Source organism: Leucopleurus acutus, assembly GCF_964270905.1.
Source record: "Leucopleurus acutus genome assembly, chromosome: 17".
In the NCBI taxonomy this organism is placed as follows: Eukaryota; Metazoa; Chordata; class Mammalia; order Artiodactyla; family Delphinidae; genus Leucopleurus; species Leucopleurus acutus.
The window spans coordinates 13,025,528-13,047,262 of record NC_139159.1 but is presented as its reverse complement, the minus strand read 5'-3'; the positions used below and the strand labels follow the sequence as shown (position 1 = coordinate 13,047,262).

Here is a 21,735-nt window from a genome sequence, read left to right as displayed (position 1 = left end):
GATGAGTGGGCTTAATCACCAGCAAACCATCCCAGCAGTCTTGAATCTCCTTGGCTTATGGCTAGATTAGAGGTGGGGGGAGAGAATGTACTCCTGGGACAGGAAATACCAGCTTGGAGGTAAGCAACCAGGAACGGTCTGATGCTGAAGGGAGGATGAACTTCTCCTGGAAGTTAGACGATTAATGGGGAAGCACCAATGGGAGCCCAGGAGGATGCTGACTTCCCTCCCTTCTGGCCCCATGGTCGGAGAAGTGGGAGAAGAGACAGCCATGGAAGAATCTGTGTCCTTGAGAAAGTCTGGTTTCTACTGGGGCAAGAATATGAGAAGAGAGAGTTCTCTGAAGAGACTGGAGCATGTAGGAATTTTATTTACACTCAAAGAGTGATTCCAACAGGCACAAGGCAAAAGGATGTGGTGAAGAGATGGAGAGTCAGTGTAGGATCTTGGGGGGAGAAACACAGGCTAGTGAACTAGTGAGAAGGGAATGAGTGAGTTACCTTTTGTTTGGAACCCTAGGATTTCGGGGCTGAGAGGCATGATTGGAAATGACTAACCTCAACTACTCCAACTTTTCAGCAAGTGGTTGTACTGCCAAAACTGGCAGAAAGATCCCTGATGATGTCTGGCGAGGCCTGGGAAGGGTTCATGGCTCTGAGTCAATGGTGAGAACCCTAGTCTCGGTGGAAGGCTGGGCCAAGGGGTGCAAAGGGGCTGTGACACCCCTCCCTGGTCCACACAAATACCTACCTGCCAGAGACGTATTTACAGGCTTATTCAAATACTTATAGGCTTTTTGCAGAAAGGTATTTTATCTGTGTTTCTAGAACAGGGTAGAGTTAAAGCTGTGCATAAAACTCTTGTTCATACTGAACACATTTTAGTCATTGCTGTAGCTTTGAAAGCATGCTTTGATTCTCTGAATGCCTTTCAGGGAAGTGCTTATATATCTATAGGTCCTCAGTAAAAACTCACATGCTTCATTAATTATTACTTGGAAGAAAAGAATATACCAGTTATTAATTATTATTTGGAAGAAAAGAATATACCAGTTATTTTAACAAGTGTCTATTTCCTGCCATTCAATATAGGTCATGTGGAACTGATACAGAATCAAATATCACCCTTTATTCCACAGAGAATAGAGTCTAACAAACAAGTGTTTTAAACCAGTTGTCTCCTCATGGAGAGCACTCATTTAGAATTATTCATTTTGTTGTTCCCAAGATAATAACAGAGAACAGTTAAGTTCCACGGGGCTGGTAGGTAGAGATCATTTTAATTGACTTTTATTATTGTAGCCAGGGGTATTTTCAAAAGATGATCATTTACTCTGTACAACTGTACGTAACGTATAGTTATAGTCATCTTTATGTGACCGCATGTGTCTGGCCCCAGGTGATCCAGCCCCCTTATCAATATGACATGACTCCTTTTGCCATAAAAATATTTTGAAAATATTGAGAATTTGAAAATTCTCAAGAATTTGAAAATATTTCAAAACATTTTGAAAATTAAATACCTTTAAAATTTCAAATTTTGACCACCCCCCTTCTCCTCCCTGGAAACTTTGGGGAGGTGGTTTTGTACTAAGTGATGACATCACTTGGAAAGTTCTTAATAGGTCTAGGAGTCGCTATTTTAGGAGTACATACAATTGGGGTAGAAATAATAATCAGCCATAAGGAACTAAGAAACTACAAAAAAGCCATTTTGGGGCTTCCCTGGTGGCGCAGTGGTTGGGAATCTGCCTGCCAATGCAGGGAACGCGGGTTCATGCCCCGGTCCGGGAAGATCCCACATGCCGCGGAGCGGCTGGGCCCGTGAGCCATGGCCGCTGAGCCTGCGCTCCGCAACGGGAGAGGCCACAACAGTGAGAGGCCCGCGTACCCGGAAAAAAAAAAAAAAAGCCATTTTAGGTTCCATTTCATGGGCTTTTCATCAACTTGCTGGTTTCCAGTTGCCTACTTGACAAGGACCAAGTAGGCAGACCTGGTGTGACAGCCCAGCAGTCAGGAAGCTGTTGCTGTGCTACTGCTGCCACCACTGTCGTTACCATAATTGCCTCTCATGCCAGGAAGCTGGTGACTAGACCCTGGAGTTCTGAGTCCAGCCACCTGACTGCCTCTAAACAGTCACACCTCTGCGACCTCGACACGCCACAGCAACAGCAGCAGGAGATGGCCTCTGCCTCGTTCTTAACTTCCTGTCTTGTCAGAGTTCACAGATTTGGCCCCAGAACCACAGGTGTAAGAGAGTCGAGGAAAAGTACTTTTCAGCTTCCCAGCCCTTTCAGCACAGGAAGTCCAAAGAGGGCATAGGCATAAATGCTGAGAGGCAGTTGACCACATCCAGCAGACACACTCAAGAGAGGAGAGAGGAAGCAAGGACCAGCTGTATTCTAATACTCTCTTCCACTTTTATCTAGTATAGAACCTAAGAGGACTGAGAGCCATCAGTTGCCAGATTAATTAGCCTAAATTTGAGCCTGACAATATATTAAAATCACCTGGTGAGCTTTTTAGAAAGGCCCGATACCTATGCACAGGAGATTCTCATCTAAGTAAGGCTCAGTGTGGCATATTTTTTAAAGCTCATGGGTGACTTTAAAGCAGGCCATCTTGAGAATCACTGGCCTAAATGAATGGATAAATACTGGGGATCCAAAGGCCAGCTCTATTTAGGGCACTTGGAAACTTTAAAACTGAGGAGCTTAAGAGTTGATTCATCAAAGAAACTAATACCCAACTAGAGTGATTCCACAACCTCAAACTGAAAAACCTCATCATCTACTTTGGTTAAAACACTAGCAAACTTGACTAGAAAACATTAAGGTAAATATTTTGTAGGAGCAATTATCCATGAGAATTATTTTGACAGTTCATTTCGTTATGTGATTAGTAATATGTTTATCATTATCAGTTGACAAATGACTTAAGGATCTAATCAATTAAGGAGCATAATTTTTCATACTGAAACTCCTGAGAAAATATTAGCTTTCTAAGGGGTACAGTGATGGTTCTACCAAGAGTTGCCAAACAAGCAGATGTATCAGCATCAGAACTTTCTGGTGATGAATATGAGGAATCGGTCTTACCTTGAGGAGAAACAAGTTATCTGTGCTTGTTTATACTGGGGTGGCCAAAAAATTCGTTCACATTTTCCTGATGCTGCAGGAAAACCCGAATGAACTTTTTGGCCAACCCAGTATTCAGAAAGTGTCCATTTTGGAAATAATGCAAAAGTAATACACTAGAGCTGAATTTTGTAAACGTGCTATAAAGGATTTATAATTTTGAAAACTTTTTTGTATGTGTTCATGTATCTTTCTAAACTGGAAATTCAGAAGGAGATTCTTCTGTAGGTTGCTGGCTTTGGCAAATCTATCTTTTTTTCCCCTTACTTTCTTGAAATAGAGAAAAGTAGCCAGGAGAAATGGATAGATGGTACTGGCGAGGAAAAGACAGCTGGAAATTGCCTACTGTTACTGGAATTTGTTGACAGTTTATAACCAACCAACTCAGCCATAATCAAACTCGCATTTTTCTTGACCACCCCAGATTCGCTCACAACACAAGAAGATTGGACACTGACGAAGAAGTTCATTTGGTTCTTTACCCCCACACTGGCAATACTGTAAAGTTCTTTAATCCATACAAACCTACTTTCATCTGTAACTCCTTTCTTTGGGGGAAGAAAGAAAGAACTAATACAGATCGTATTCAGACTGACAATCTAAACTCCACTCATATTTTGAGCCATGGCAAGCAGCTACCAAGTGAACTTACCAACGTGGTGCCACACCTTACCTTGATTTTTAATATGTTTCTAGTTCTAAAGGTTGAAAATTGAAACAAAAAGAACAGTAAGCTGATGATAAATTCCAGATTAAGTGCTTTGTCTACCGTGGGTCCTCGGTAAATAACAAATGAGTAAATCAAAAGGAATTTCCTACACCCAGCATGACCTTAAGTAAATTTACTTCCTTTGAGGACCAAAAAGTATTTATTCAAGTAATTCAAGATAATTTTTTTTACTAAGTGACTTACACAGGTCAACTTTGAAACTCTTTTAAAAATGCCATTACACGTTCTTTTAATGGCACTGAAACCACCAAGCCACAGGTTCTTTGGAAAGATAAAATATGAAAGCGAAGTTTTTTAGCTGCCTGCCAGGCCCAGGAAAAATCACTGAGAGGCTCTTTAACATCTTTACGTAAAGGAGTGAGCACCTTGTTACTTCATGGCTCTAGTTAGAGGAGACTGGTGAGTACCAGGGTGACAAGTCTATATCTAGCTCAGGGATCTCATCAAGAACACCAGTCCACCAGTCCCTCCCATCAGGAAACTTACACAAGCCTCTTAGATAGCCTCATCTACCAGAGGGCAGACAGCAGAAGCAAGAAAACTACAATCCTGCAGCCTGTGGAACAAAAACCACATTCACAGAAAGATAGACAAGATGAAAAGGCAGAGGGCTATGTACCATATGAAGGAACAAGATAAAACCCCAGAACAACAACTAAATGAAGTGGAGATAGGCAACCTTCCAGAAAAAAAATTCACAATAATGATAGTGAAGATGATCCAGGACCTCGGAAAAACAATGGAGGCAAAGATCAAGAAGATGCAAGAAATGTTTAACAAAGACCTAGAAGAATTAAAGAACAAACAGAGATGAACAATACAATAACTGAAATGAAAACTACACTAGAAGGAATCAATAGCAGAATAACTGAGGCAGAAGAACGGATAAGGGACCTGGAAGACAGAATGGTGCAAATCACTGCTGCAGAACAGAATAAAGAATGAAAAGAAATGAAGACAGACTAAGAGACCTCTGGGACAACATTAAACGCAACAACATTCTCATTATAGGGGTCCCAGAAGAAGAGAAGGAGAAAGGATCAGAGAAAATATTTGAAGAGATTATAGTCAAAAACTTCCCTATTATGGGAAAGGAAATAGCCACCCAAGTCCAGGAAGCACAGCAACTCCCATACAGGATAAACGCAAGGAGAAACATGCCAAGACACATAGTAATCAAATTGGCAAAAATTAAAGACAAAGAAAAATTACTGAAAGCAGCAAGGGAAAAACAACAAATAACAACCAAGGGAACTCCCATAAGGTTAACAGCTGATTTTTCAGCAGAAACTCTACAAGCCAGAAGGGAGTGGCATGATATACTTAAAGTGATGAAAGGGAAGAACCTACAACCAAGATTACTCTACCCAGCAAGGATCTCATTCAGATTCAAAGGAGAAATCAAAAGCTTTACAGACAAGCAAAAGCTAAGAGAATTCAGCACCACCTAACCAGCTCTACAACAAATGCTAAAGGAACTTCTCTAAGTGGGAAACACAAGAGAAGAAAAGGGCCTAAAAAGACAAACCCAAAACAATTAAGAAAATGGTCATAGGAACATACATATTGATAATTACCTTAAACGTGAATGGATTAAATGCTCCACCAAAAGACAAAGGCTTGCTGAATGGATACAAAAACAAGACCCATATATATGCTGTCTACAAGAGACCCACTTCAGACCTAGAGACACATACAGACTGAAAGTGAGGGGATAGGAAAAGATATTCCATGCAAATGGAAATCAAAAGAAAAAAAAAAAGAAAGCTGGAGTAGCTATACTCATATCAGATAAAATAGACTTTAAAATAAAGAATATTACAAGAGACAAGGAAGGACACTACATAATGATCAAGGGATCAATTCAAGAAGAAGATATAACAATTATAAATATATATGCACCCAACATAGGAGCACCTCAATACGTAAGGAACTGCTGACAGCTATAAAAGAGGAAATCAACAGTAATACAATAATAGTGGGGGACTTTAACACCTCACACCAATGGACAGATCCTCCAAAATGAAAATAAGGAAATAGAAGCTTTAAATGACACAATAGACCAGATAGATTTAATTGATATTTATAGGACATTCCATCCAAAAACAGCAGATTACACTTTCTTCTCAAGTGCGCATGGAACATTCTCCAGGATAGATCACACTTGGCTCACAAATCAAGCCTCAGTAAATTTAAGAAAACTGAAATCATATCAAGCATCTTTTCTGACCACAACACTATGAGATTAGAAATGAATTACAGGAAAAAAAAACCATAAAAAACACAAACACATGGAGGTTAAACAGTACGATACGAAATAACCAAGAGATCACTGAAGAAATCAAAGAGGAATTTAAAAAATACCTAGAGACAAATGACAATGAAAACACGACAATCCAAAACCTATGGGATGCAGCAAAAGCAGTTCTAAGCGGGAAGTTTATAGCTATACAAGCCTACCTCAAGAAACAAGAAAAATCTCAAATAAACAATCTAACCTTACACCTAAAGGAACTAGAGAAAGAAGAACAAACAAAACCCAAAGTAAGCAGAAGGAAAGAACTCATCAAGATCAGAGCAGAAATAAATGAAAAAGGAACAAAGAAAACAATAGCAAAGATCAATAAAACTAAAAGCTGGTTCTTTGAAAAGAAAGAAAATTGATAAACCATTAACCAGACTCATCAAGAAAAAGAGGGAGAGGACTCATAAATCAATAAAATTAGGAATTAAAAAGAAGTTAAAACAGACACCACAGAAATACAAAGCATCCTAAGAGACTACTACAAGCAACTCTATGCCAATAAAATGGACAACCTGGAAGAAATGGACAAATTCTTAGAAAGGCATACCTTCCAAGACTGAACCAGGAAGAAATAGAAAATATGAACAGACCAATCACAAGTAATGAAATTGAAACTGTGATTAAAAATCGTCCAACAGACAAAAGTCCAGGACCAGATGGCTTCGCAGGTGAATTCTATCAAGCATTTAGAGAAGAGCTAACACCCATCCTTCTCAACCTCTTCCAAAAAATTGCAGAGGAAGGAACACTCCCAAACTCATTCTACGAGGCCACCATCACCCTGATACCAAAACCAGACAAAGACGTCACAAAAAAAGAAAACTACAGGCCAATATCACTGATGAACATAGATGCAAAAATCCTCAACAAAATACTAGCAAACAGAATCCAACAGCACATTAAAAGGATCATACACCATGATCAAGTGGGATTTATCCCAGGGATCCAAGGATTCTTCAATATACGCAAATCAACCAGTGTGATACACCACATTAACAAATTGAAGAATAAAAACCATATGATCATCTCAATAGATGCAGAAAAAGCTTTTGACAAAATTCAACACCCATTTATGATTAAAAACTCTCCAGAAAGTGGGCATAGAGGGAACCTACCTCAACATAATAAAGGCTATGTATGACAAACCCACAGCAAACATCACTCTCAATGGTGAAAAACTGAAAGCATTTCCTCTAAGATCAGGAACAAGACAAGGATGTCTGCTCTTGCCACTATTATTCAACACAGTTTTGGAAGTCCTAGCCACGGCAATCAGAGAAGAAAAAGAAATAAAAGGAATACAAATTGGAAAAGAAGAAGTAAAACTGTCACTGTATGCAGATGACATGATACTATACATAGAGAATCCTAAAAATGCCACCAGAAAACTACTAGAGCTAATCAATGAATTCGGTAAAGTTGCAGGATACAAAATTAATGCACAGAAATCTCTTGCATTCCTATACACTAATGATGAAAAATCTGAAAGAGAAATTAAGGAAACACTCCCATTTACCACTGCAACAAAAAGAATAAAATACCTAGGAATAAACCTACCTAGGGAGACAAAAGACCTGTATGCAGAAAACTGTAAGACACTGATGAAAGAAATTAAAGATGTTACCATCTTTAATTGGTAGAGATATACCATGGAGATGGAGATGGAGATGGAGAGATATACCATGTTCTTGGATTGGAAGAATCAACATTGTGAAAATGACTATACTACCCAAAGCAATCTACAGATTCAATGCAATCCCTATCAAATTACCAATGGCATTTTTTACGGAACTAGAACAAAAAATCTTAAAATTTGTATGGAGACACAAAAGACCCCGAATAGCCAAAGCAGTCTTGAGGGAAAAAAACAGAGCTGGAGGAATCAGACTCCCTGACTTCAGACTCTACTACAAAGCTACAGTAATTGAGACAATATGGTACTGGCACAAAAACAGAAACATAGATCAATGGAACAAGATAGATAGCTCAGAGATAAACCCACGCACCCATGGTCAACTAATCTATGACAAAGGAGGCAAGGATATACAATGGAGAAAAGACAGTCTCTTCAATAAGTGGTGCTGGGAAAACTAGACAGCTCATGTAAAAGAATGAAATTAGAGCATTCCCTAACACCATACACAAAAGTAACTCAGAATGGATTCGAGGGCTTCCCTGGTGGCGCAGTGGTTGAGAGTCCACCTGCTGATGCAGGGGACATGGGTTTGTGCCCCAGTCCAGGAAGATCCCACATGCCACGGAGCAGCTAGGCCTGTGAGCCATGGCCACTGAGCCTGCATGTCCGGAGCCTGTGCTCCGCAATGGGAGAGGCCCATGTACCGCAAAAAAAAAAAAAAAAAAAAAATGGATTCAAGACCTAAATGTAAGACTGGACACTATAAAACTCTTAGAGGAAAACATAGGAAATACACTCTTTGATATAAATCACAGCAAGATCTTTTTTGATCCACCTCCTAGAGTAAAAACAAAAATAAACAAATAGGACCTAATGAAACTTAAAAGCTTTTGCACAGCAAAGGAAACCATAAACAAGATGAAAAGACAACCCTCAGAATGGGAGAAAATATTTGCAAACGAATCAACAAAGGATTAATCTCCAAAATATATAAACAGCTCATGCAGCTCAATATTAAAGAAACAACCCAATCAAAAAATGGGCAGAAGACCTAAATAGACATTTCTCCAAAGAAGACATACAGATGGCCAAGAGGCACATGAAAAGCTGCTCAGCATCACTAATTATTAGAGAAATGCAAATCAAAACTACAATGAGGTATCACCTCACACCAGTGAGAATAGGCATCGTCAGAAAATCTACAAACAACGAATGCTGGAGAGGGTGTGGAGAAAAGGGAACCCTCTTGCACTGTTGGTGGGAATGTAAATTGATACAGCCACTATGGAGAACAGTATGGAGGTTCCTTAAAAAATTAGAATTACCGTATGACCCAGCAATCCCACCACTGGGCATATACCCAGAGAAAACCATAATTCAAAAAGACACATGCACCCCAATGTTCATTGCAGCACTATTTACAATAGCCAGGTCATGGAAGCAACCTAAATGCCCATCGACAGACGAATGGATAAAGAAGTTGTGGTACGTATATACAATGGAATATTACTCAGCCATAAAAAGGAACAAAATTGAGTCATTTGTTGATACGTGGATGGATCTAGAGACTGTCATACTGAGTGAAGTAAGTCAGAAAGAGAAAAACAAATATCGTATATTAATTCATGTATGTGGAACCTAGAAAAATGGTACAGATGAACTGGTTTGCAAGACAGAAGTTGAGACACAGATGTAGAGAACAAACGTATGGACACCAAGGGGGGAAAACCGCGGTGGGGTGGGGATGGTGGTGTGTGTGCTGAATTGGGCAATTGGGATTGACATGTATACACTGATGTGTATAACATTGATGACTAATAAGAACCTGCTGTATAAAAAAATAAATTAAAAATTAAAAAAATATAATAACACCAGTCCAGCTGGTTCCATACATTTCAGTGACTCGAATCCCTCACCCTGGCCTCGGCCTTCAGTTTCCAAATGCATTCACTTTGATTACCTAAGCTTGCCTTCTCTTGGTGTCATTGATACTGGTAGGCAGTGAAATTAGCTTTTTCCGACTCTAGGTATTTCTTCCATTTCCTCTTGAGTATTGTAGTTTCTTTCTTTCCCTTTTCTGAGTCTTGGGTCAAGTGTGCCAGGTGACAACATGACAAAAGTTCAGTGACAAAAGCCATGGGAACAGATAGAAGCAGCTGAACAGGAGGATGTGGCAAAGGAGTGGAGGAGCTTGTCGTGCTTCATTTTTCATAATGTCACACCGGACCTGAGTCTAAAGCCTGGAACTTGGGTTCACATTCCAAGTTCCAATTCTGGCTCTGTGCTCACTGGAAGAGTGATATTGACAGGTTCTTAACCCTTTTGAGGCTCAGTTTCCCCATTTGTAAAATAGAGATAACAAGAAAGTCTAACCTCATAGGGTTATTAACTAAGCTCGTGTAAAATACACAGCACAGTGCCTGCCACCTGATAGGTGCTCAGTAAATATGTGTTCCCACGCCATCATTCAGTTCTTGTAGCTGCTCAATCAATGGTAGTTACTATTAGGCTCATTACTTGGGAACACCTGCCTATAATTTTTTATTTTATATTCATTATATCATTTATTTAACAGTTTTTATTTTCTGAAAAAGAACATCTTCCCAACATTTGGTGTTTTTAGAAGTGTCAATCTTCACTGTCCTTTTTTCCTTCACTGTCCTTTTCACAGATGCATGATTTTCTTTTGATATTGACTGATTTTTGTATTATTTCCATTTAATTTTCATCATGTCTATCATTTCAAATCCAGGATCCTCATGGAAGATCTTCAGAAAGTGCTGGAAAAGGGAAGCAGTTTGCCAACCCAGAGAAGTCGAAGATCCGTCTCTGGATATAATTATGAAGTTTATCACTCCTTAGAAGAAGTATGTAATCAAAGGACCTTTTGTTGCTTTTTTTTTTTTTTACAAGTGCAGCTTTATCATTTAAGTCTCAGGATTGGGAGAGAAGCATAAGGACAGAGGCAGAGGCTATATGAAGAATATGTACAGCTCTTACATTGCCCAGGCACCTCAGTTCTCTTCCATTAAGCCTTTTACACTATATAAGTAGCAGCAAAATTTTAATTTCACCTGCTTTATCCAACCCACCCCTACAATGGACAGGGGAAGTTCAATGGAGAGTGCAGTAAAGCTGCTATACAGTCGCCCCTTAGTATCCGAAGGGCATTGGGTCCAGGACCCCCTAACCGATACCAAAATCATGGATACTCAAGTCCCTCGTGTACAATGGCGTAGTACAGTCAGCCCTTGGTATCCAATGGTTCTGCATCCCCAGATGTGGAGGGCTGACTGTAATTACGGTTATAAACACCCTAATTAAAAAGTGCATGGACGGTAGAGCTAGCCAGACTTTGAGGGCAATGGTTTGGTTGAGGGGTAGAGTGAACTTTGATGTTTGCCCCATACCCTCTGCAAATTTGAGACCTCCCCAAAACCAAGCTTCATTTGTGGCACCTCAGGGTCTGTTAGCTTGCTGTTATTGACTGTATCTGAGAAATACAAGGACCCCTCCCCACTGCCACTACTGTACATCTGAGCAACAACTAGTTATTCTTCAAATCTCAGTTTAAGCAAGAAGAGAGCTGTTTCTGCTACCCCAGATGGGGTCAGAGCTCCCTCCTCTCAACCCCCGGAGTACTGCTTGCGCCCATAGTACATGGATGTGATACCTATCATAGTTGTTGGTTATGTTATTGTATGATTATTTGATTAATGCCTTTCTCTCCTAATAAGCTGAAAGGGCCATGGGCACAAGCCATTGCTTTCTTGTTCACCACTGTATCTGCAGGGCAAGCAAAGAGAGACTTCCAAATAGATAGCTGTTGACAGAATGACTTAAATGGATGAGTACATACATTTTTTCATTCTTCCCCTGAATTGAGCACAGGAATGCCAGTCATAGAACAAATGAGATCCTGTTATATTCTTAAGAGAATTTTTGGTTCTCTTGATAACAACTTTCCTTTCAAAATTATTTCTACCTATTTCCTGTTTTTAACATACTTTTTAGAAGCATGAAGTTACCAGCAATGGAAAGGATTTAGATAACTTGACATATTAGATATGTCAAGTTAAGATTAGACATTTAGATAACTTGACATACTTGCTATTAACGTGCACTAGAAAAAAAAGTCAAAATTTAAAAATATATTAATATAGATATGTAAATGTATGTGTGTTTGTGTATCCTGCTCATTAGATTAAATAGGGATAGAAAGAAAGGAAAATCTGTTTTTTGGTTTTTTTTTTAGAACAGACTCTTTCACATCATGGAACAGAGGGACACTTTTCTGTGATTTCCTTACTCCTTTATTGGGCTTCAAGTCAGAAATGTCACCCATCTTTCTAAGTGCCTTCTTTATCCATCTCAAATATAACTTTCCCCGATGACAGATAAATGTGTGTGAATGGATCAATGCAAATGTATCGCTATTACTTGGGAAATTATTCAGAGTATGCCCTCCAATATGTGGCTGGGTAGAATAAACCTTAAATGCAAAAAGATAATGCCTTTTTCTTAGCACCTTCTGTTCAGTGGCAAATTGCAATATAGAGGACTTTAATAAACACTTTCAAATAGTAGGGATGGTTTTCCTGAATCTGCTTTCTTTCTTTTCCTCTAAATGTTGGGGGCAAATGGAAATAAATTTGGATTTCTCAAAAAGTTTTCTGTAAAATTCTGCCATTAAGATGTTAATGACAAAGAGCAGTAGAAGGTATGCTTTAAAAGGGGAACAATATAAAGACATAAAACAACTATTCATAAAAGCAGAAAATAAAATGTAATTTTGTGTCCTGAAGAAAATTAAAACAACTAAATTGGTTTATCATTCAGTCTTATGCTCCACATATGCTTCTTTGAGTTCCTAACCCGCTGTTGTCTTTTTGTTCTCTTTTGTTTACTAAAAGCTCCATGATTGTGAGAGTCTGACGTGGTTTTCATTTACTTGCTTTTAGATTCAAAACTGGATGCATCATTTGAATAAAACTCATTCAGGCCTCATTCACATGTTCTCTATTGGAAAATCATATGAGGGAAGATCTCTTTTTGTTTTAAAGGTAAACATAAGAAATTAGTAACTAAATATTTACTAAACATTCGTCGTTTTCAGCTTTGACTTATGGGGAAAAGAAACGAAATGGCATTTCATCGTGTCTCATATTTAACCTCATCTGGTAATTTAAGAAAAAAATTTCCCCCCTTAGGTTTTTGAGCCATATTTAATTTTTGCCATTGAGTATTCCAAAGAATACTGTTTCTAAAACAGTATTTATGCACTTCAAAAATAATGACCAACATTATTTGTGAGTTGGTGCTGCTTACGATGAACCAGTGCAAAACTACAGAAATGTGTAAGAAGGTATACGTCATTCCCAGCCCTTGAGCCTGCGTTCTCTTTCAGCCACTGAGCCATCTCTTCTCTGCCAAAGATCTCAAAAGATTTCCCTGCATCACTGTCTCTACTTCCTCAGCAACCATTCAGACCTTGACTCCCTGGCCTTTGCCCTCACGACACCTCTAAAACATCTGTGATGACCCCTACTTGGTTCTCCTCTCGTCTCAGACCATCCCCTCAGGTCTCCTCCAATGGCTCCTCTCCCCTTGTTCTTTCCTTACATGCTGGTGGCCCCAGGATTCTCTCCTCAGCTGTGCTCTCCCTCTCCCCACCCTGCCTGGATGGGCACATCTACCCCACGGTTTCAACAGTCATTCCAGACTTTTCTGTTCAGTGGAGTCTGCTCCCTGGTACTTAGTGGACGTTCATAGCTCATTGCCACCTTGCCATCATCATCTCGATACTCACCAAAGCACCTCAGACTCAGGATGGCAGTGCCGTGCTCCGGTCAGGAAACATGAACCATCCTGAATTCCTCTCCTTTATTCTCATCACTTATTTAAATCTAACATGAAGAACTGACAATTCTTTCTTCTAACTTTTGGATTTGTCAAAACCTCTTTTCTTGTCCTCACTGCTATTGCCCTAGCTTGTTTCTGGATCTGTTCTTCCTGGACTATTGCAGTCACAGCAGCCTCAGGACTGAACTTCCCTGTGAGTCCCCATCCTCTACCCTCTTGGCCATCTACACACACACACACCTCCCATGGAATACAGGATGAAGCCTTATCTCTGTTACTTAGTATCCAGGAATTTCATGTGTCTTCTGCCTCTGTGTCCAGCTTCATCTGCCATTCTTTCCTCATACCCCAGAAGCAGTTGCTCAAACACGGTGCGCTCAGATTCTCTTCCAAGCTTGAGATGCCTTCTTCCACTTGTCTGCAGGGCAAGCTTCAAGTCTTGCTCAACTCTTCAAAGGCTCCTCTTTTGCTCCACAGGGAAATGAGACATAGCCCCCGAGTTGCCAAAGTAACTTACATCTATTCACATTATAATGATTAATTGCTCGTGTGTCTGCCCTCCCCTACTACCGTATAAATTCCTTGTCTTCTCATCTCTGAATCCCCAAGGCCAAGCACTGTGTCTGACATTAAAAAGGATTTCCTAAAGCATTAGTTGAGTGAATTAATGAATGAATGAAAACTAGATCCCCTATCATGTCAAAAGCCATCAACTGATAACTGGGTTAGAAACCGTATTATAAATGAAATTGATATAATAGGATAATAAAGAAAAGTCTGTCACTTGACTCTACAAATCATTTTGTGTTTCCCTTTTGTATTGTAATAAAATTTGACTTTCTCTACATATAAGGCATAGCTATTTCTTTAATAGATATTGCTTGGGAATACGTCTGATTCCCTGCATGGGGAGGGCAGTGGAGAGAAACAGGGCAAGGATGAGGGAGAGGGAGTGAAAAAATTAGCTTCTTACTTAAGTCACATATTATATGAAAATGGAGAAGCAAGCCTATTTAAGCAATTGCATTTTCCTTGTGTATTTTCTACTTTGATTCGTAATTAAGACAATAAATTTATTCTTTCTGCATAAACAAGCCTGGACTTCTGAAATCGATAGGAAATCTGTCTTTTTCATGGGTTACTTAATGAACCCAACTCTAGTGAAGTATTATGCTGAAACCATATTAAATTATGCTGGTCAGTCAATCCAAAAATAAAAGCCTGCATTGGTTACTGTGAATACTCTTGTTTTCAGCTGGGCAGAAGATCACGAGCTTACAAAAGAGCTGTCTGGATAGACTGCGGTATTCATGCAAGAGAATGGATTGGTCCTGCCTTTTGTCAGTGGTTTGTAAAAGAAGTAAGTTAAACCCTTTACAGAGTGTCCATTCTCACTAGCCAGTGTTTTTATTCTGCTCAAGGAACAAAACTGGGAATGTGAAGCCAACGATATCTGATGGAATGACAGTAACACCGTGATTTTGTGGGCTTCTTCTATGTTTATGAAGGCCTCTCAAAACCCTGGCTCTGTTTATCTTCAGCTCTGCCCTTGGAGGTGGGAATTACCAACCCTCATTAAAGAGAAAGGATGTGAGATTCAGAGCGTTTATGAATTCGTGGCAAATTAGGACCCAACCATAGTAGCTGATATATAGCAAAAGGCTACAAATCCAATTTATGGTGTTCCAGAACAGTTTCTCGTGTGATATTCTCTTGTCTTCTCCGTCAAAATGATCTCATGTATGCTACAGCAATAAAGAGATGAGCAAGTGACTGCATTTTGCCCTCCTGCTATGGATCTGTGATTTAGACACCAAAGACCTTTAGCATCTGTGCATTTAACATTCTCTGTTTCAGTACTTTTCAGTGCCTCTAATGGTTGATGATTCATGGTGATTTCTCATTTTCTGAAGGCTTCATTTAAGTCATAAGCCCTCTAAGGCTAGTGTATTGAGGGGGTTCTTATCCCAAGAGTGGGCCAACCTCATGGATGAACATCTTCATATGTTCTGATATTTTTCTACTGTCAAGAATGCAATGACTTTCATGGTTTTTTATAACCTTTACTTCTTAGTATTTTTTTTTTGTGTGCGGTACGCGGGCCTCTCACCGTTGTGGCCTCTCCCGTTGCGGAGCACAGGCTCCAGAGGCGCAGGCTCAGCGGCCATGGCTCACGGGCCCAGCCGCTCCGCGGCATGTGGGATCTTCCCAGACCGGGGCACGAACCCGTGTCCCCTGCATCGGCAGGCGGACTCTCAACCACTGTGCCACCTGGGAAGCCCACTTCTTAGTATTTTTTTTTAAGACTCCTAAAAAAAGCCAACGACTAGTACTGGTAATAACAGTGAAGAAGTCTAAGGGAAGGAAGGTTCTTAGCCAGAAAAAAAACCCTACAAATTACTCATAGAAAACCATTAAGGATACAAAAGATATTTAAATATTTCAGTTATATTTCACTATGTTTTATGGGAAAATTATGTGACCTAGTAAGGTTTACTATTTTGAAGGCTCTCCTAGTCTTAGAAAATATGCCCCACAAATATCAATACTGGCGGGCTTCCCTGGTGGCGCAGTGGTTGAGAGTCCACCTGCCAATGCAGGGGACACGGGTTCAAGTCCTGGTCTGGGAAGATCCCACATGCCACAGAGCAACTAAGCCCGTGCGCCACAGCTACTGAGCCTATGCTGCAGAGCCTGAGAACCACAACTACTGAGCCTGCGAGCCACAACTACTGAAGTCCACGCACCTAGAGCCCGTGCTCCACAACAAGAGAAGCCACCGCAACGAGAAGCCCGCGCACCGCAACAAAGAGTAGCCCCCACTCTCCGCAACTAGAGAAAGCCTGCGTGCAGCAACAAAGACCCAATGCAACCAAAAATAAATAAATATAGTTTTTAAAAAGTCAATACTGTATTAATTTGTAAAATCTGCTTCTCTACCACAACCAAACCCACAAAAGTATTCTTAATTTTATAATGTAATAATAAAATTTTCAAACTATTCCCACTCAGCGCATTGAGCAATTCACATTCTCTTAAAATACCATTTCATCCCGGTAGGATAAATGCAAAAGCTAACAAATTGTTAACTCTACCACCTTGCATTAAATATCCATTGCATTAAATATCCAATACAACATATTGTCTGCTGTCTTGAGTTTCAAACGGAAAAGGGGCAAAATGGTTAAGAATAGAACATCTATTGTTTATAGTCTATGGTCCAGTGTATTATTGTAGAACATAAGAATCTATCTCCCAAACATTTTACCTCACCCCCACATGTGCAACTTCTTTATAACACCTAAATTTACTTTATTTGTTCATGTGGTAATTGTCTCTCTCTTCCTATACTAATGCCAAAGGCAGAAACTCTATTTATCTTGTTCATTGCCAAATCCCCAGTACCTAGAACAACACTTGGCACTTAATAGTGCATCAGGTATTTGTGAATGAATGGGAGTGTGAGAATCCAGTGGTTATGATATGGAAAGATTTCTGGGAGATGACTTACAATTCATCTCCTAAGGATATGGTACCACTTGGACTTTTGCAGTACACAGTCTGTACAGCCATACACGGCAGCCCTAGAACCCAAGCTAAATTTCCAAGGAAGAGGAGGACACAGTGTAACCACAGAAAAAGGAACAGGCATGTATGGTGACTATCAGTTGAGGGTAGTTCATTTTGGAGCAAGAGCAAGAAGCATCAATTAAGATTAGGCTCCAGGGAATTCCCTGGTGGTGCAGTGGTTAAGAATCCACCTGCCAAGGCAGGGGACGTGGGTTCGAGTGCTGGTTCAGGAAGATCCCACATGCCACAGAGCAGCTAAGCCCACGTGCCACAACTACTGAGCCCGAATGCCACAACTACTGAAGCCCGTGCGCCTAGAGCCCGTGCTCTGCAACAAGAGAAGCCACCACAATGAGAAGCCCATGCACCACAACGAAGAGTAGCCCCCGCTCACTGCAACTAGAGAAATCCCGCACAGAGCAATGAAGACCCAATGCAGCCAAAAAATTTCTTTAAAAATTAAAAAAAACTTAAAAAAGAATAGGCTCCATTTCACCAAAGATGAGTGAGGAAAGGCTTCTCCTCCCTCCTGCACCAAGCCAACTTCAAGCACACAGATGAGTCTATTTCTGGGCCTCTGCTACCCTTTCCATACCTCTCTTACTCTTGCTATTTATGGCTGTCACTTACCCCTCCATTTAATCAGGAACATTTCCCATCTGAGTCGGAAGCAACAGAAGTGGAAAAAGAGGAGGCCTACGGGTCACTGGTCCCAGTGTCCTTGTGGAAGCAATGGGGCTGCCACATGATAGCAATGACTGGTGATAGCATCACAGGCTTGTAAGAAACGTTCTCATCTTGGCTTGAAGCCCCTGTTCCCATAGAATGGCGGTGTTGGGGCCAGAGGGAACGGGGACTTCAAAGATTTAAGTAACCTTAAGTCTGCCCAGCATTGAAGCATCATATCTTATACACTAAGTCCCTGGTTAAATCCTGCCATCCACAGATGGCAGGGGGTGTCTGGTCCAAGAGGGGCTCCAGGCAGTGTCCCTTCCAGAGGTCACCTCCCCTCCACCACCGAAATCCCAAGACAGGCTCCCAGGCTCTCAACTCCTCTAATTTCCATGGCACCTCTGGGGGCACCAGGGAATCTCAAGGCTCTTTCTCCCAGGAGACCCTAAGAGGCTATGCCAAGCCCTCTCTTGGCTGACACACACCACACTGCTGATTGTCTCCTTCTGCATTTGCCCCTCATTGGCACATGAGACCTCTCAGAAAGACACGTGGTGAACAAGGACCCAGGTTCCCTTTTCTTACATGTTTTACTCCAATCTGACAGTGGTTTCTACCATCTCTTGATTTCCCTGGAATTTCAACCCCCAAAGAAGGGGATGGTGTCAGAAGCCAAAATTTTGGCTTCTTTCCTTTGTTTTCTCTCTCTCTTGGTGTTTTCCCCCAAATTCAACAGCTTAAAACAACAAACATCTATTACTTGATAGTTTCTGTGGGTCAGCAATCTAAGCACAGCTTAGCTGGGTGCCTCTGGCTAAGGGTCTCTCACAAGGCACAGTCAAGGTGTCAGCTGGAGCTTTGGCCATCTCAAGGCTTGTATGGGGGATCTGTTTCTGAGCTCACTCATGTGGCTGCTGGCAGCCTCAGGTCCCCCGGGGCTGTAAGCCAGAGACATCAGTTCCTTGCCACGTGGGCATCGCCATAGGACAGCTCACAACCCAGTACCTGGCTGCCGTCAGAGCAGATGAGAGGGAGAGAGCGTGAACAGGCCCAAGATGGAAACCACAGTCTCTTTGTAACCTAATTTCAGAAGTGACATCCCCCCATCACTTTTGCCATATTCTGTCCATTAGAAGTGAGTCACTAGGTCCAGACTGTATTCAAGGGGAGGGCATTACACAAGAGCATGAATGCCAAGAAGTGGGAATCACTGGGGAGGCTGCCAACCATACCTTGGTGGGACTTTTCCCACAGCCACCACTATAATGTTTGTATCCTTACTCAAATGTGAACTGGAAGAAAACTCATCGAGTCCTAAATCCTGATAGAACAGCAGATTGCACAGAGGTTACATGCACACATTTAAGAGTCAGACAGCCCTGGGTTGGAATGCCAGCTCTGCCATTTACTAGCTATATGACCTTGGTGGGCAAGTCATTTAACCTCTCTGAACTTCAGTATTAACAATATGTGACACACTGGTTTATTGGGAGGATTAAATTACATAATTCTTGTAAAGGACTTAACAGAGTGCTTGGCGTATAATAAGCAGTTAATTAAATCAACTCAGTAGTGGTAGTAGTATCAGCAAGTTCATATTTTAAAATAACCAAAGAGAATCATTAGAAAGAAGTCAACAAGGATATGAAAGAACTCAACAACACTATCAACCAACAGGATCTAAGTCACATTTATGGATCACCCAACCCAACAACAGCAGAATACACATTCTTTTCAAGTGCCTACGGAACATACACCAAGATATATCATAACATGGACCAAAATACAAACCTCAACAAATTTAAAGGAAATGAAATCAGACAGACTGTGTTTTCTGACCACAATGAAATCAAACTAGAAATCGATGGCAGAAAGATAACAGGAAAACCTCCAAACACTTGGAAATTAAGATGCTTCTGAATTATCCATGGGTCAAAGATAAAATCTCAAGGGAAATTTTAAAAATACATTGAACTGAATGAAAATGAAAATACAACATATCAAAATTTGTGGGACACAGCTAAAACAATGCTAAGAGGGAAATTTATAGCACTAAAAGCATACATTAGAAAAGAGGGAAATTCTCAAAACAATAATCAAAGCTCTCACCTCAAGAACCTAGAAAAAGAATAGAAAATAAAGCCAAAGCAAGCAGAAGGAAGTAATATGGATAAGAGCAAAAATCAATGAAATTGAAAACAGAAAATCAGTGAAACAAGGAGCTGGTTCTTGAAAAGATCAATGAAATTAACAAAGTTCTAGCAAGAGAGACAAAGAAAAAAGAAGATACAAATTACCAATGTTAGGAGTGAAAGAGATGTCACTACAAACCCTGCAGATACCAAAAGGACAATAAGGGAATACTATGTATGACCCTACACATATAAATTTGATGGCGTGGGCAAAATGTACCAGTAAATTGAAAAACACAAACTATTACAACTCATCCATTATGAAATAATTTGAATATGCCTATTACCATTAAGGACACTGAATTCATAATTTTAAAATTCAAAAAGAGGAAAGAAAGAAATCTCCAGACCCAGGTGGTTTTACTGAAGAGTTCTACCAAATGTTTAAAGAAGAACTGAGACCAATTCTACACAATCTCAGACATTAGAAGAGGAGAGAATATTTTCAATTCATTTATAAAGCTAGTATTACCCTAATACAAAAATCAGACAAAAACAATAGGAAACAAAACTAGAAAATAGATTCAGGGATCCTTAACAGAATATTAGCAAATAGAATTTAGTAATCTAAAAAAATAATTCTACACCATGACCAAGTGGGGTTTATTGCAAGGATCCAAGCCTGTTTTAATATTTGAAATTCAACCAATGTAATCTACCATATTAACAAACTGAAGAACAGATAAGTCTACATAATCTTATCAATCGATACAGAAAAAGACCTTGACAAAATTCGACATTCATGATAAAAACTCCCAGAAAAACAGGAATAGAGGGGAACTTCCTCAATTTTATAAAGAACATCTATGAAAATCCTACAGCAAACATTACACCTAATGGTAAATGACCAAATGCTTCCTCCTAAGATCAGGAACAAGGTAAGGATGTCCACTCTCACCACTCTTAAATTAACATAGTGCTGAAAGTTCTAGTCCATAGAAGAAGAGGAAATAAAAGACATAGAGATCGGAAAGGAATAAATAAAATTTTCCTATTTGTCAGTGACATGATTGTCTACACAGAAAATCCCAAGGACTCTACAGGGAAATCGAACTAGTAAGTGAGTTCAGCAAGATCACAGGACAGAAAATAAACATACAAAAGTCAACTGTATTTCTATATACTAGCAATGAACATGTGGATGCTGAAATTAAAAATATAATACCATTTATAATTACTTGTAAAATGAAATACTTAGGAGTAAATCTAACAAAACAAGTATAGGACTTATATGCTAAAAACTATGAAACACTGATCAAAAAAATCAAGCAAAATCTAAATATACAGAGAGATATACCATATTCATGGATTGGAAGACTCAATACAGAAAAATGTCAATTCTTCCCAAATTGATATACATTTAACATAATTCCTATAAAAATTCCATCAAGACTTTTTGTAGATATAGGTAAAATTATTCTAAAATTTATATGGAAAGGCAAAGGAACTAGAAGAGCTAAAACTATTTTGTAAAAGAATCATTCTACCCAACTTCAAGACTTATTATATCATTGGTCATCAGAAGTATGTGGTACTGGTGAAGGGATAGAGACAAATGGAACAGAAGACCCAGAAATAGACCTACACAAATATGCCCAAGTGATTTTCGACAAAGGTGCAAAAGCAATTCAG

At 39.9% G+C, this 21,735-nt stretch overlaps 1 protein-coding gene across 1 annotated transcript in view; it reads left to right on the top strand.

Annotated features, from left to right (window-relative positions):
- Positions 1 to 21,735, top strand: part of CPA6 (carboxypeptidase A6) — a gene marked incomplete at both ends in the record, with an annotated part of 272,132 nt that overhangs the window by 189,635 nt on the left and 60,762 nt on the right. The window contains 3 exons of the mRNA XM_082858977.1: positions 10,560 to 10,674; positions 12,769 to 12,870; positions 14,925 to 15,029. Of these exons, the coding sequence (XP_082715103.1) occupies positions 10,560 to 10,674; positions 12,769 to 12,870; positions 14,925 to 15,029 (322 nt within the window). The remainder of the gene's footprint in view (positions 1 to 10,559; positions 10,675 to 12,768; positions 12,871 to 14,924; positions 15,030 to 21,735) is intronic.